The 14,194-nt window shown below is 35.9% G+C and overlaps 2 protein-coding genes across 5 annotated transcripts in view; one reads left to right on the top strand and one right to left on the bottom strand.

Moving 5' to 3' along the window:
* The first annotated feature begins 3,894 nt into the window (after positions 1-3,894).
* The window catches only part of LOC307153801 (myosin light chain kinase, smooth muscle-like), a 20,292-nt gene continuing 9,992 nt past the window's right edge, over positions 3,895-14,194 (top strand). The window contains exons 1-9 of the mRNA XM_079863512.1: positions 3,895-4,189; positions 5,242-5,304; positions 6,356-6,391; positions 7,138-7,265; positions 7,586-7,742; positions 8,661-8,972; positions 9,131-9,227; positions 9,310-9,513; positions 10,164-10,381. Of these exons, the coding sequence (XP_079719638.1) occupies positions 4,054-4,189; positions 5,242-5,304; positions 6,356-6,391; positions 7,138-7,265; positions 7,586-7,742; positions 8,661-8,972; positions 9,131-9,227; positions 9,310-9,513; positions 10,164-10,381 (1,351 nt within the window). The 5' untranslated portion in view covers positions 3,895-4,053. The remainder of the gene's footprint in view (positions 4,190-5,241; positions 5,305-6,355; positions 6,392-7,137; positions 7,266-7,585; positions 7,743-8,660; positions 8,973-9,130; positions 9,228-9,309; positions 9,514-10,163; positions 10,382-14,194) is intronic.
* Positions 10,822-14,194, bottom strand: part of LOC307153807 (uncharacterized protein) — a 9,575-nt gene continuing 6,202 nt past the window's right edge. For 2 of the 4 annotated variants that reach the window (XM_079863524.1, XM_079863522.1), the window contains exons 2-5: positions 13,481-13,592; positions 13,118-13,306; positions 12,729-12,854; positions 11,029-11,412 (exon numbers count right to left, since the gene is read on the bottom strand). In XM_079863524.1, coding sequence (XP_079719650.1) covers positions 11,125-11,412; positions 12,729-12,854; positions 13,118-13,306; positions 13,481-13,592 — 715 coding nt within the window. In that variant the 3' untranslated portion in view covers positions 11,029-11,124. Of the gene's footprint in view, positions 11,413-12,728; positions 12,855-13,117; positions 13,307-13,480; positions 13,593-13,796; positions 14,099-14,194 lie in introns of those variants that run through there. The other 2 variants (XM_079863523.1, XM_079863525.1) reach the window with 2 other exon arrangements.

Below are 14,194 nucleotides of genomic sequence, written 5' to 3'. Positions count from 1 at the left end.
TATTAAAACTTTAAAATTTATATGAAAACAAAGTATAAAAACCAGTTCAAAACATTAAAATCTATATACGTAATGATACTAAAGTAACAAAAGGTCAGTAGTTCATTCACCTATCTAAAAAAAAAATGTTTGTACTTCATTCTGAAATTATTTTTTAGAGTTATTTATTCTAATTTTGTATCATTGTTAACCCTCTGGTACTGTTCAAATGGACTGTTTTGTTTTATTTCAATGTTTGATCATAATTTGTTATTTCATATTTTGTATTTTTAGGGGATTTTATGGTACTAAGTTATATTTATGCAGTAGTTTTTTTTGAGAATGGACCTAAAAAAATTAATTTCCAACTTAAACGGCCATAAATCTTGAATGCTTTGGACCAAAGACATAAGTTTACACTGTAAAATATTATATGATCAGACAACATATGTTTTTACATTGCTTTTACTCATCAAAATTAGTTGAGCAGTATTTAACTTTTTCATAAGTTATACAAGATTAAATTTTTTTTTTTAATTCAGTTTAATGTAATTTAAGTTTAACTGACTTAAACATCCAAGTTGATTGTACTTAAAAATGTAAGGTAGCAACTTTTTTACAGTGCAGTCTCTTTTTAAAGACAACACTAGGCAGATTATTGCTGAAGTGAAAAAAGTTTTAAAAAGTGAACCTTAAAAAGTAAAATTTTACATTTATTATTACTATTATTATGAAAAATGCTCAAAAATACCATCTTCAATTTTTATATGAAATATATATTCCAAAACACGTTTTACTCTAAAACTGAGAAAAATCAAAGCCACAAATCTAAACAAGTTGTGTTCCAAATATGAGGTGGATATCTCAATAAATGAGCTTTCAGTAAGATTTTGTGTGCAGTACCAAACGTTTCCACTAGATGAAATTCAACAAACTATTTTTCAGGACTATTGAACCTTTTCGAATCATGTTGGCCTACATGATTTATTTGTTCACACAGCAAGAGCCAAAACCTTAACCAACTTTCATACCATTCTGATGAAGTAAAATGACTGAACAGCACCAGAGGGTTAATACATTTGTATTATGAAATAAGTATGTTATAAAGACAGGCACAGGCACATTCCCAGGGCTGCAACTGGAGAACATCATGTAAACAAAAACAAACCAGAACGTCAATAGGCTATCTTTTTTTCCTTTCTTTTTTTGCTGATTCATCTTGTACTCTTCCTTCCAGAACATCCTACACGTCAGAAGCTGTAAAAAAACAAAACATAGGTCATCGGCTTTTAACTCATAACCCCACAACAATATACTCAAAAGCATTTAGCAAAATATGAGGGGGGGGAAACATGTTAACATTTTCATATTATAATTACGGATAGGCCTTTCTAATGTATGCTATCAAATTCACCACAACATTGTGGGAATGCTACATAAAATAAAGACATTAGTGTGAAGTATGAAAATAAATAGAAAATAGGCCTAAAAGCAAGCGGTTCAGAAAGTGATTCATACGTTGATTCAGTTCTGCTCAGTGAGTTTATTCAGTTAAGGATTCGATTCGTCAAACTGATTCACCCTGCATCTCCTTCCGAGTTCGTGAGTCTTTTTGAACGATTCTTCTAAATAATCATCCATAAGATTCATTTGTTCGTCAATCGCACTACACGACACACTGAAACTTATGTGTACGAGAGTAGCCGATGAAAATCGACGCAGGAAACACTCATGTCAAAAATAGGAAAGTATGATACTGACCAAACCAACGAACTTGTCAACTGAATGCAGGTATTTTTCTAGCATAGGCTACAGCATTTTCACAAATTTCCTGGATTGAGCAATCTCTACTTTCTTTCCCCATTCCTCAAACATGCCGGAGGCGTCAACACGCCTGTTATTTTCCCATGAAAATCTCGGTTAGTGGGAAAGTGTGTTTGTGTAATAATCAGATTACAACCTGTCATCTTCACCCTAAAAACTGCATAGTATGCAAAAACTACAGCAGCTGTTATCTACTTTAATTACTCTGTTTATGTTATTCTGCTTCTAGGAATCCCATGACCCAATTAGATATCTTTAACGTCTCAACCGATTCTCAAATGGACAAATTAGAGCACAAATGAAGACTTCAATATTTCAATTCTATTATTATTTCTCCCAATGAGTTTTAGAAGAAACATTTGAGACAAAGTTGATACTTAACTTCAAATGATTTCTGAGTTATTAAAAAGCAATAATAAATTAATTTAACCATGGCTATATCCAGTTGTGTAAATTGACAACAGATAGCCCTAAAAACTTCACTTGCTGGAAACTATAACACATGTAGGTATTTAAATTAGGGCTGTCAAACGATTAATCGCATCCAAAATAAAAGTTTGTGTTTACATAATATATGTGTGTGTATGGAGTATAATTATTTTCTATATATAAATACACACACATGCATATATATTTAAGAATTAAAATGGGTTATTTATATCTAAAATATTTATATATAATATAAATTATATATAATATAAATATATATACACAGTATATACATGCAAATATTTCTTAAATATATACATGCATGTGTGTGTATTTATATATAGAAAATAATTATACACCGTACACACACATATTTTATGTAAAAACAAACTTTTATTTTGGATGCGATTAATCGAGATTAATCGTTTGACAGCCCTAATTTAAATACATTTAAATTTCCTTTATCATGAAGCATTATAGAGTCATATGACATTTTATTGATCTGCCCAATAAAACACGTACTTTTTAACCAGTAAAATGTCCTCACTAGTTGTTTTCATATCACTTTATAAGGGCGGACATTTGGACCTCACAAGTATAGCAAAACCACATGATACTGGAATTTCCAACTTCGATAAAATACCTTAAAAAATATCGATGTTCGATACCATTTTAAAAATGAAATACAGATTAATGCTTACAATTAAAGTTATTAAACAAGATCAGCCAGTTATTTTCTCTTTGTCTTTTGTTCTTTGATTAACATGACAGACAGCAGCAGGTTTATAGGCTGCTGTCACTTTAAGAACATATGCGCAGATCCATTATATTACACAACATGCGTTTTCTCTCAACTATTTCCGTTCCAAAACTGACTGTATTTTCCTGAATACTTGGCAAGACGGGCATTTTGACATAACTTTGTATGTATTTGACAATTAAGCGCAATAAGCCACGAAAAACAAGTCAATTTGGCACTCGTGAGCTGTTTGAGAGGCGGCTTTATAGATCAGTGGTGCGTTCGCTTTTGGTGTGAGCGTGAAACCAGCAGGAATTACTAAAATTATGCGCAATACAAGTACAAAGCACAAGTACCCAAGTATCAACTGGTATTGGTGTATCGATACTGTAGAAAAGGAGTAGGGCCTATTGGAACAGTTTCAGATATTTCGAAATTAGCGCTAGAAAATAGTGTTATTTTTGACAACACATACACACACACACACACTAATGCAAAATACATAAATGCTGATTTTCATGATGGTGATCTGAAATGCAAGATGTATCTGTAATAATATGGGCCTATATATACCCAAATCTGGGAAAATATGAGGTTTACAATACATCTGGCCAAAGAAACTAAAATTATCCCAAGCAGCCCAACAGGCTCATCCACATTTGCAATGAATGTCTTAATGTCACACACCCATGAGCATAGGAAACTGGTGCCATATTTCAATGTTTTTGGCTTAGTTTTGATGACTATAAAGTTTACCATCTGTGAGACCGTCACACTTGTGCACATTGTTTTTAATATTGCTTTGTTGTTGTGGATTTTGATCGTGATTGAGCAGTTTTCGGTTACAAGCCACATGTGGAAGCCCCGCCCTCTTCATCTAAATCACTTTAGCTTTCACCTTTCCCCGTCTATTCTCCTGCTCTCTCTCAAACCTATATGATCAACCTGATAACATCTGAGACTTGACTAGAACAAGAATGCTGCCAAATGAAGCCGTGAGAGAAATGAAAGGAGACATGCTCATGTGAGGAAGAGACCAACAGTTTTCAGAGAGAACTTTCCAGAGAGATCACAGTGTAATAATGACATTTATTGAAAAGGGTCAAAAGACCTACATTTCTACATTCAGGTTTGAGCTGAAGCCTCGACTGGATGAGCCGAGGAGGACGGGGAACAGAGGCAAACTGAAGCACAGAGAGGACAGCGGTCTGAAATCAGGTAAATCAGCTCAGAGAGATTTCTACACATTACTTTAAAATGTTATAAAAACAGCTTTAGGAGACATTTAAGCATTTTTTTCTTGTCACAATGTTCAAGAAGTTGGTAAGATTTTTTATTTTTTAATGAAGTTTCTTCTGCTCACCAAGGCTGCATTTATTCAATTAAAAAACAGTAATATTGTGAAATATGTAAAACAGCTGTTTTCTATTTGAATATGTTATAAAATGTAACTTATTCCTGTGATCAAAGCTGTATTTTCAGCATCATTACTCCAGTCTTCAGTGTCACATGATCTTTCAGAAATCATCCTAATATGCTGATTTGCTGCTCAAGAAATAATTCCTTATTATTTCTTACTTTTTGTGCAAACCATGATAAATTTGTACAGGGTTTTTCAGGAACAGCATTTATTTGAAATATTTTTTGTAACATTATTAAATGTCTTTAATGTCACTTTTGATCAATTTAATGTGTCCTTGCTGAATAAAAGTATTGATATTACAGTTAAATTGCTCACACACAATTTTTGAAACTAATCGCTCCATTTCTCAAAATTCTACACATAAAACCACAAAGCATGCACACAAGATGCAAAACCTCACACATCTCTTGAAAAAGCAAACACTTCAATCAAAAATTCAAAGATTGTGTTTTTACGTAGTAACTGCACACAAACATTAAAAAAATAACTTAAATTTCCGAATGAAACAAGAGCTATTAGTTTTTAATGATGTGTCTACTGTAAAGAACTGTAGAGTTTTGTCTGTTTTTACAATTGTAAAGCAGATAACGTGCTTGCAGTTTTGCAGAATTGGTCTCAAGATTAGGTATGAGTGAATGGTTTCACTGAGTGGGCCTCAAGTACCACTTTTAGTGTGTGAGCATTTAAAAAAAAAAAAAAAAAGCCTCTTCTGGCTCCATACTTTTGAACAGTTGTGTATACACACAGATTTTTTTTTTTTTTTTACTATTTTATCTTTCACCTGTAGCTTAAGGGGTTATGATATTTGGCAGTTAAAGTAACATATCATTCTGACACTTTCAAACAGAAACTACTGATACAGAGAAAACGTCTCCTAAAACCCCCCCGGACAGAGTGAAGACGAGTACAGGTGTGTACCTTACAAACTATAGAGACCTATACAAGAATATTACAACATTTCAAGATTTGAAATGTTGACAGATTAATAAAAAAATATTTACACAACTACAATGTACTAAAAAAACAGAAACTTGTTTCCTTTGCTTTTTTCTTCTACAGACGACAACGTTGTCAAAATGATCCCGTTCACTCGGATCCATGAAAACGACTAAAAGCGCTGTATTCTGCAGCCAGGCCAGTAGATGGCGATGTCACTTTCTAGAGAAACCACGCGCATGTAGACCGAACGTAATACGCATGCGCATGAAGTCACCGTTTTCCCAAATTCACTTTTTTGTAGTTTACACGGAGACTATTACGGCACACAACACCATTTTCAACTAAAAACTGAAAACTTTTTATGCGTTTTGGCGATTCATTTACACGAAAATGGCAATGCAAACTTTTGAAAATGGGTTTCAAAGTGCAAGTTTTTGAAAACAATACAGTTATTGTCTCTGTGTAAACTACAAAAATGCGAATTTGTGAAAACAGTGATGTCAAGCGCATGAGGATTACATGTTCAGTCTATAGGCGTGTAGTTTTTCTTTACAAAGTGACATCGCCAACTACTGGCCTGGCAGCAGAATACAGCGTTTTTAGTCGTTTTCATGGATCTGTGTGAACTATGATCGGTTTGACAACGTTGTCATCTGTACAAGAAAAATTCTAAGGAAAAACCTTTCCATTTTTAGTACATCGTTGTCTTGTAAACGTACCCTAAGGCTGCATCCGAAATCATATACTCTCTTGAGTACTTATTTTGAATAAATGCATAATTACCGCTAAATCATCATGTGACCTACAGCGTGAATGTGGATTTGGAAATAGATTTCTTTAAATTGCATTCAGAAGACACTTGGGTCTCGTCATGCCTGTAGCCAATCACAGAGGCCCCTCTGTGTTTTCTAGCTAATTATATGCCACATTTAATTACCCCATTGCCTTGGAGTTACCATAGGAAGTCACATGACTGATGAGTTCTCTATATGTACATGTGTTATTCAAGTTCATGACTTCAGGTATTTCACTGAATAAAACGGCCAGCATTAGTTCAGGTGAGTGTGTGATTTCTGATAAGAGTTTTCAGTTTTACGTTCACTCAGATGTTAATGTGCTACTTATTAATTTAGGTTTAAGGTGTTACTTTTGTTTATCATTTAACACCCGTTTTAATGTAAATTTTCAGAAGCATTTTAGAATCTAAATTCCAAATTTAGAGTGGTGAATCGCTTTCAGAACAAACTGGATACATTAATTCATTTTGCATAGAATTGAACTAAAGTTAAAAGCAGTTTTTCTTGGGCTACATAAGGTTATTATAAATAACAAACCATAAACATTTTCATTACTTAAATGTATTAAAAGATTAATACAAAATATTAAATAACTACATGATTTCAATGGTCAAAATATTGGTTACACTTTACAATGAGGGCTAATTTAAGATTTATGTATTAACTGACAATGTGCAATACATTTTTACAGTATTATTTATTAACCTTTGTTGATGCTAGTTCAGTGCATTAATGTTAACAGATTCAGCTGTTGATCTCAATGTATTGGTAAGATTTGAGATTAACGTTTATCAAAGATTAATGAATGCTGTAGAAGTTTAAACCTTCTGATCCTCAAAATGAGCTCAATGCTATAACAGGAATAGATCAACTAGGCCACAACCAATGATTTCAATGCGTTCTTCTGAGAAAAGTGCTGTAGGTGTAAAGGTGGAGCATCTCTATTGTGGTTTGAGAACCTGAAGTACTTCGGCCTGTTTGTTGTAGTGATTCCGACTGTTTTCCAGATGCAGTGGTTGAGTTTTTGGATCCCCAGCAGCCGGTTGTGGCTCGTGTCGGAGAAAGCGCTCGGCTCCACTGCCGTTTCAGAAGCTCCGGGCCGGTGGCTTTCTGCTGGATTCGTGACAGAGAAAAGGTGTGACCCGTTTGTGAAGCATTAGGTCTGGGTTCCTCGAATCCAGAGTTCAGCTCAAACTCACCTGTTACTCCTTGATCAGCTTGTTCAGGTGTCTTTGATTAGGGTTTGAGGAAGCCTAATGTGATTCTCTACACCTGTGGTTTCTCTGCTAGCACACCTGTGAACTTAAGGAGATCTGACCTTATACCAGTTCATTAGAAGTTGTTGAGAAGAGAGGTGAAGTTAGAGAAGTGCTTTGTTGGTTTGATATTTAATGCAGTGATTGTGGCCAAATCCCTAAAATCTGTCCACGAGTCAGTTTGCCTGTCTTCTGTTAGGTTGTGTTGGAAGGGCCGCGAGCGAGTGTGGAGAGCAGCAGCAGTAGCAGCACCCTGGTTCTCTCCAAGGTTCTTCCTGTAGACGCAGGACGTTATTCTCTTTTTGTTCGTAACCGAGGAGGAACCGCTCACTGGACTGCTAGCCTCAGTGTCATTGGTAAGACCGTTCATTCTCTGAATAAAAAATGTTTAGTCATTTTAATATTTAATATTTTTATTTTGGATTCGGTTCAGTAATTGTATATGCTTTTATTTTTCTATTTAGATTTGTTTTAACTTTTTTTGTTGTTTTTTTTGTTAGTAATTGTATGTGCTGGCCATTTTATTATTAAATATTTCATTTCAGCTTTTTATATTTATTAACTAGCTTTTATTTTTTGACTTTCTTGTTTATTTGTTTTTCATAATTCTGTGCTTTTGTCATTTTTATTAGTTTTATTTATATTTATATTTAGCTGGAGTCATGCATTTAATTTTGTATACATTTAAAGTTGTATAAATTGTGCTTTTATTAGTTTTCAATATATCAATTTAGCTTTAACTTGTGTATATATATTTTTCAATTAGTTTATTTAACTTTATTTTGGTTTGTTTTATATGCTTTTGTCATTTATTTTTCCATTTAGCTTTAGTTAATTTTAAATAACTGAAAATATGTATACAAGTGTTTTTTAGTTTTTTTTTTTTTAGTAATTGTATGTGCTTGTCATTATTTTTAATTCCATTTAGTTTTTTGTATTTTTTTGAACTGGCTTTTTCATTTATCATAATTCTATGTGCTTTTGTCTTTTATTAGTTAGTTTTTCATATTTCTGTTTACCTGTGGTTATATTTTAATTAACTTTTAATACTTCGTTAAACGTTTTAGTAATGGCACTTTTCATTTTTATTAGTTTTTATTAAATATATTTAGCTTTAATTTATTGTTTTGGTCATTTTAGAACTGCAACTTAAACTTTATTTCAGCTAGTTGCCCAGGAAATTACTGATTTGTTTTTTTTTAAATCAGATTTATTTTATTTTATGTTCGAATTTTAGTTAATAGCACACATTTATCCTCTTTGTTTCTCCCCAGATTGTCCTGACCCTCCAGCCTCGTGTCCATATGTGTCCCAGCTGACCTGCAGGTCTCTGGTTCTGTCGTGGTCTGGGCCGAGCTTCGACGGAGGATCTGCCGTCACTGCATATGTGGTGGAGCGTCAGAGACTGGACCAACACGAGCCCGGGGACTGGACTGTACTCACTGACCAGTGTCAGAACACCTCGTATCGGGTCCGCTCTGGTCTCGACCCGCAGGGACAGTATCGCTTCAGGGTTCGTGCCTGCAACGCAGTGGGAGTCAGTGACCCCAGTGAGGAGACAGACTGCATTGAGATGAACACTGCAGGTAGATGGACGCCCATCACCTCAAACTTTTAAACCATTATAAATAACTTCTAACTATGCTCTTCTTACACATACACGCATAACATGCTGTATTAATTCCTTTAAGAAGTCAGGGTTCCTCAAGCAAGAGACTAAAGCAAGATTAATGTCATGTTACAGTTGAGCTACAACAGGAAGTGACCTCATATGTGGAGGTTGTGACTGACACCAGACATAAAGTCAGGGATCATTATCAGGTCCATGAAAAACTGGGAATGTATCAGCCTCTTTATAAAATGTAAAATTGGGATTTATGTTGGTCATCCCAAACATAAATATCTTAATATACCTCCGCACAGGGGGAAGTTTGGGGAAGTGTACAGGATGACCCATAAGCAGACGGGTCGGGTGTGTGCGGGTAAAATCTACCGGGCCCGTGTCTCCAGAGACAAAATGGCAGCGCGGCAAGAAATCAAGCTGATGAACGAACTACGCCATCCGAAGCTGGTGCAGTGTCTCGCAGCCTACGACACGTCGTCTGAGATAGTCATGGTTCTGGAGTAGTGAGTTGAAAATTATTCAAAATTTACTTAAAAATTTCACATGAAATGGCGTTTGCTTCTGCATGCATAACGAACAGTTCTGAAATGTGCTATGGAACTATTGCACTTAGTGAGTAAATGACAATTATCATTAAGTGAACTATTCCTTTAAGACAGTCTTAACATAGTGGGTATTTTTTAGTCTTCTTTATTATACTTTTTAATACTTAAATGCATTTAAATCACTAGAATGATACTTGTAGGTAGAGCATGTTTTCAGTTTCTTTATTTAAAATTTAAAAACATTAAGTTGGTCTAATTCTTCAAACTTGTTCTTTTTACCCACCAAAAAAGTTTAAGAATTTCTTTTGAAAGTTGAGAAATGCCTAATGTTTCTAATATATAAATGTTTCTAATATATAAATGTTTCTAATATATAAATGTTTCTAATATATAAATGTTTCTAATATATAAATGTTTCTAATATATAAATGTTTCTAATATATAAATGTTTCTAATATATAAATGTTTCTAATATATAAATGTTTCTAATATATAAATGTTTCTAATATATAAATGTTTCTAATATATAAATGTTTCTAATATATAAATGTTTCTAATATATAAATGTTTCTAATATATAAATGTCTCTAATATATAAATGTCTCAAGTATTGCAGGCGGTGAGCTGTTTGAACGGATTGTCGATGAGAATTTCGAGCACACAGAAGCCAACATTGTGAACTACATGCGTCAGATCCTGGAAGGAGTCCAGTATATACATCGCAAACGCATCATTCACCTCGACCTGAAGCCAGAGAACATCGTCTGTGTGAACAGCACTGGGACGCTCATCAAGATCATTGACTTTGGATTGGCCCGCAAACTGGGTGAGTTAAGCTTTTAGTTGTTTCCACTTTTGTATTTTATCCGGAGCAAAGTTAGGTCTTGAACTCAAATTTGAGTCCCCACTCTTTCACAATACGCTCTGTTAGAGCGGCACGATTCTGGATAAATGGTTTTAAATGGAGATCCCGATTCTCCCACGATTGTAAATGGATAACTAAAGTAATTTACTAGAGGTTCTAACAAAATGTTAATTTCTAAAGTCTATTAATTTTTTTTAACTGGTTTGAATTACTGAATCAGTGTTTTTGAACAAATCTCTCAAATGATTCAATGACAGACATTTTTAGTCACTTGTCTCCACTTACTGGTGCAATGATATAATTGATACAATCTTTACTTTCAAAGGTGATTGACTCCATTTTGATCGCTACCATAGACATCAGTGTTTATATCCCGACTATAAACTCAACCCAGTACTTCTGTGATATTTTTAATTATTGTAAGACAGAAATGATACAGTGTGGTTGGAAAAAGTCTGTGAAGGAAGGGGTTTGTACTTTTCAAAGGTTCAATAGCCGTAGCTTAATCGTTGTCATTTAGACATAAGATCGTGTGGGTGTTTGAATCGAGATTTCGACCTTTTAACGATTAATTGTGCCGTTCCACCAAAGAAGAAAAATGTAACGTTCATTCCAAAGTGTAAACTTTATTTGCTATTCACAATTTATAAAAACCTAGATTTATTCTTTGCAGTCCATTCTTTCACGTCTGGTTTCAGTGTCTGTTACGTTGGGTTGTTGGGGAAAAGCCACATGAGATGTCCCTTTGAGCATTCCCACTGAATGCGGACGAGGCTCCCTGACGTTAACGTTTTAAACTCCAGGACTGGCTCTCCACACTGATGGCAGGTTCTAAAAAGTCCTGTCAAACTGGATTTGTTGACCATCCATTTCACTTCCTTCTGATCATCTTTTCCTCTTGTCATTGAAATGGGTTCCAATGCTCCATCAGTTAAGGACCTCATGACATTTAAACGCTCTTCCAGTCGCTGTGTAGTCTGTGCCAGTTCATCCTAGAAGACCGAAAACAATTGGTGAGCTAACTGGATATATTTTGCCAGTGCGCAGTTTGGTAACATTTGACTAAATTCGTTTCTCGTGGTCTTCACATCTTAACCGATCTGAAGGCTTAAGCATTGTAGACAAGATTAGGCTTTAATTTCTTTACAAAAAATGTTACTAAATGAGTGGATTAAAGGGATAGTTCACTTTGAAATTAAATTTTGGTATGTTTTAGCTTACCTCAAGGGCATCCAAGATGTAGGTGTCTTTTTTTCCGCAGTAGTTTCAATTTTGATATTTTTAGGTCAAACCGTTCTTGTCTGTCAGTCCTATAATGCAGGTCTATGGTCACTGTCTCAAAGAGCATGCACAGAGTCCAAATTAAAACAATTCCCCATCGTAAGTACACATTGATGGCCTAAGACACGAAACGAGCGGTTTGTGTGAGAATAGAAACACTAGAATAGATGCCGCCTTGCCTACGGCATTCGTTCCAATGAACTGCCGTAGCCAAGGCAACATCTAGTGTATATATATCTATGCACCAGTCTGCGCACAAGTCACACACCAGGATGCGCGCGCGCCCTCAGATCACTTGGACGTGGCTGTGTATAAGAGGTAAAAACGATATAAATACTGTTCGTTTTCTCACACAAACCGCTCGTTTCGTGTCTTAGGCCATCAATGTGTACTTACGATGGGGAACTGTTTAATTTGGACGATGGGGAATTGTTTTAATTTGGACTCTGTGCATGCTCTTTGAGACAGTGACCACAGACCTGCATTATAGGACTGACAGACAAGAACGGTTTGACCTAAAAATATCAAAATTGAAAATACTGCGGGGAAAAAAGACACCTACATCTTGGATGCCCTTGAGGTAAGCTAAAACATAACAAAATTTAATTTCAAAGTGAACTATCCCTTTGTTAAGCAGCCATCATGTGTCCAAATCTGTTAAAAACCATCCCAGGATGCAATGATTTTGGTTGAGAATATCTAGAGCAGTGGTGTCCAATCCTGCTCCTGTGGGGTCACCGTCCTGCAAAGTTTGGTTCCAACCCCTATTGAACACCTGAATTGGCTAATCAAGGGCATAGAGGAAACTTTCAGGCAGGTGTTGAGGCAAGTTGGGAGTTAAACTCAGCAGGACAGTGGCCCTCCAGGACCGAGTTTGGACACCCCGGTCTAGAGTGTTAGTGAGTATTGATGACTTAACTAAAATATGGGAAACTAGTATTGATGACTTTACAAAGATATGGGAAACTAGTCCTGAAAAGTGTCCATTTTTCACAGGAAAGACCATTTGTAGTACAGTTTTACCGACCTTTATTTCCTCCCAGTTCATTGCATTGTCTTCCTCTGTAGTTGTGCTTGAAGACGAACTATGACGAGCAAAGCTGTACTGATGATCAGACCCATAATTTTGTCTTTCAGGCTGTGCTTGTTTATCCTAAACAGAAAATAGTGACTTAATACTAGTAAGAAGGGCAAAATTATTATTTGTGTACAGTTTACACAACTCTACATTTAATACATTTCAACTGATGAGCAGTCACAAGTGTGCAGATCGCCCGAATGTTAGCCCCTATTTTTAACAATTTGCACAACATTTGAGGGGAAGAGCTTAAGGTCAAAGATATAAAAAAACTGCTGGATTGTAAACACTGTAATAATGGCATAACTGAACCAAACTAGTATCTAAGTAGGACTTACTGGTTTATATGGCCAATGGGAAGGAAGGTCATAGCATATGCCAAGGACCTCAACGTTTGTGGGCTGGGGATCCGGACTAGGCTGAGATTCGGAGTCCGACTGGTGGTCTGAACTGGGCTGAGAGTGGTCTGTTGAGTGGGGGTCTTCGCTGGCATGACATTGATCTGTTGAGTAGGGGTCTGGACTGGGCTGAGATGAATCCCAAGACAATCCATGTCTTAAATTAGTATGTTGTATCAGATGCAGTGTAATGCAGTCTACTAGTCTAACAAGAGCTACTGGTATTTAACAGTAGCAAATAACCATTAAAAAAAAGTATTTTAGGCAGACTGTGCTTGTGCAATTGACTATTTTCTTCCATACCTCAGTTTGCGGTGCAGCTCTTGCTTGCGGTGCAGCTCTTGCTTTCCTTGGTCGTCCTCTCTTTCTCAGAGATGCACTGGATTGGTCTTGTGATGGATGTTCACCACACACCCTTAATAAACGAAAAATGAGAGAATATGAACACTAACGTTTGGTTACTCTGTACTGGAGTAACGCTGGCAATCGTTAGACGCTATAAACAAGTTAATGGCGCAAATAGTAAACCTCCCCAACCTACACTATGTAACTTGTGCTTTAGATCGACACTAATGATTGAAACCTAACATTTTTTTTACAATCACCCCCATAACCTTACCTGTCCACAGTGTCCAGCAAGAAGAAAGCCAGCTCTGGGTCGGACTTGAACCCCTTCAGCTCGCGCAACTGTCGCCATCGCTCAAAAGCCCTGCCGATATTTATTCTAGTTTTGTTGCGGATTCTGTCGCATTCTCTCTTCCTCACTGCGTGTTGAGGCGCCTTTGCTTTGACCACGGGTGTTTCTTCATAGGTCAAGCGATCCATAATCAATCTAGATGACTATTTCCAAAGTTACAAGACTTTTATTGCAGCCACTCACCCTTCCACAGCCCCGCGCGCTGGACTTCGGTGTTTATGAACGCGCGCGGCTTCGTACTAAACCACCAGACCCACCACTCTTAAAGGGATAGTTCACCCCAAAATGAAAATGGCTATTTACGTTGTTGTTGTCTATAC

The sequence above is a fragment of the Squalius cephalus genome (assembly GCF_949319135.1).
Source record: "Squalius cephalus genome assembly, chromosome: 25".
In the NCBI taxonomy this organism is placed as follows: domain Eukaryota; kingdom Metazoa; phylum Chordata; class Actinopteri; order Cypriniformes; family Leuciscidae; genus Squalius; species Squalius cephalus.
This window is presented reverse-complemented; position numbering and strand designations above follow the sequence as displayed.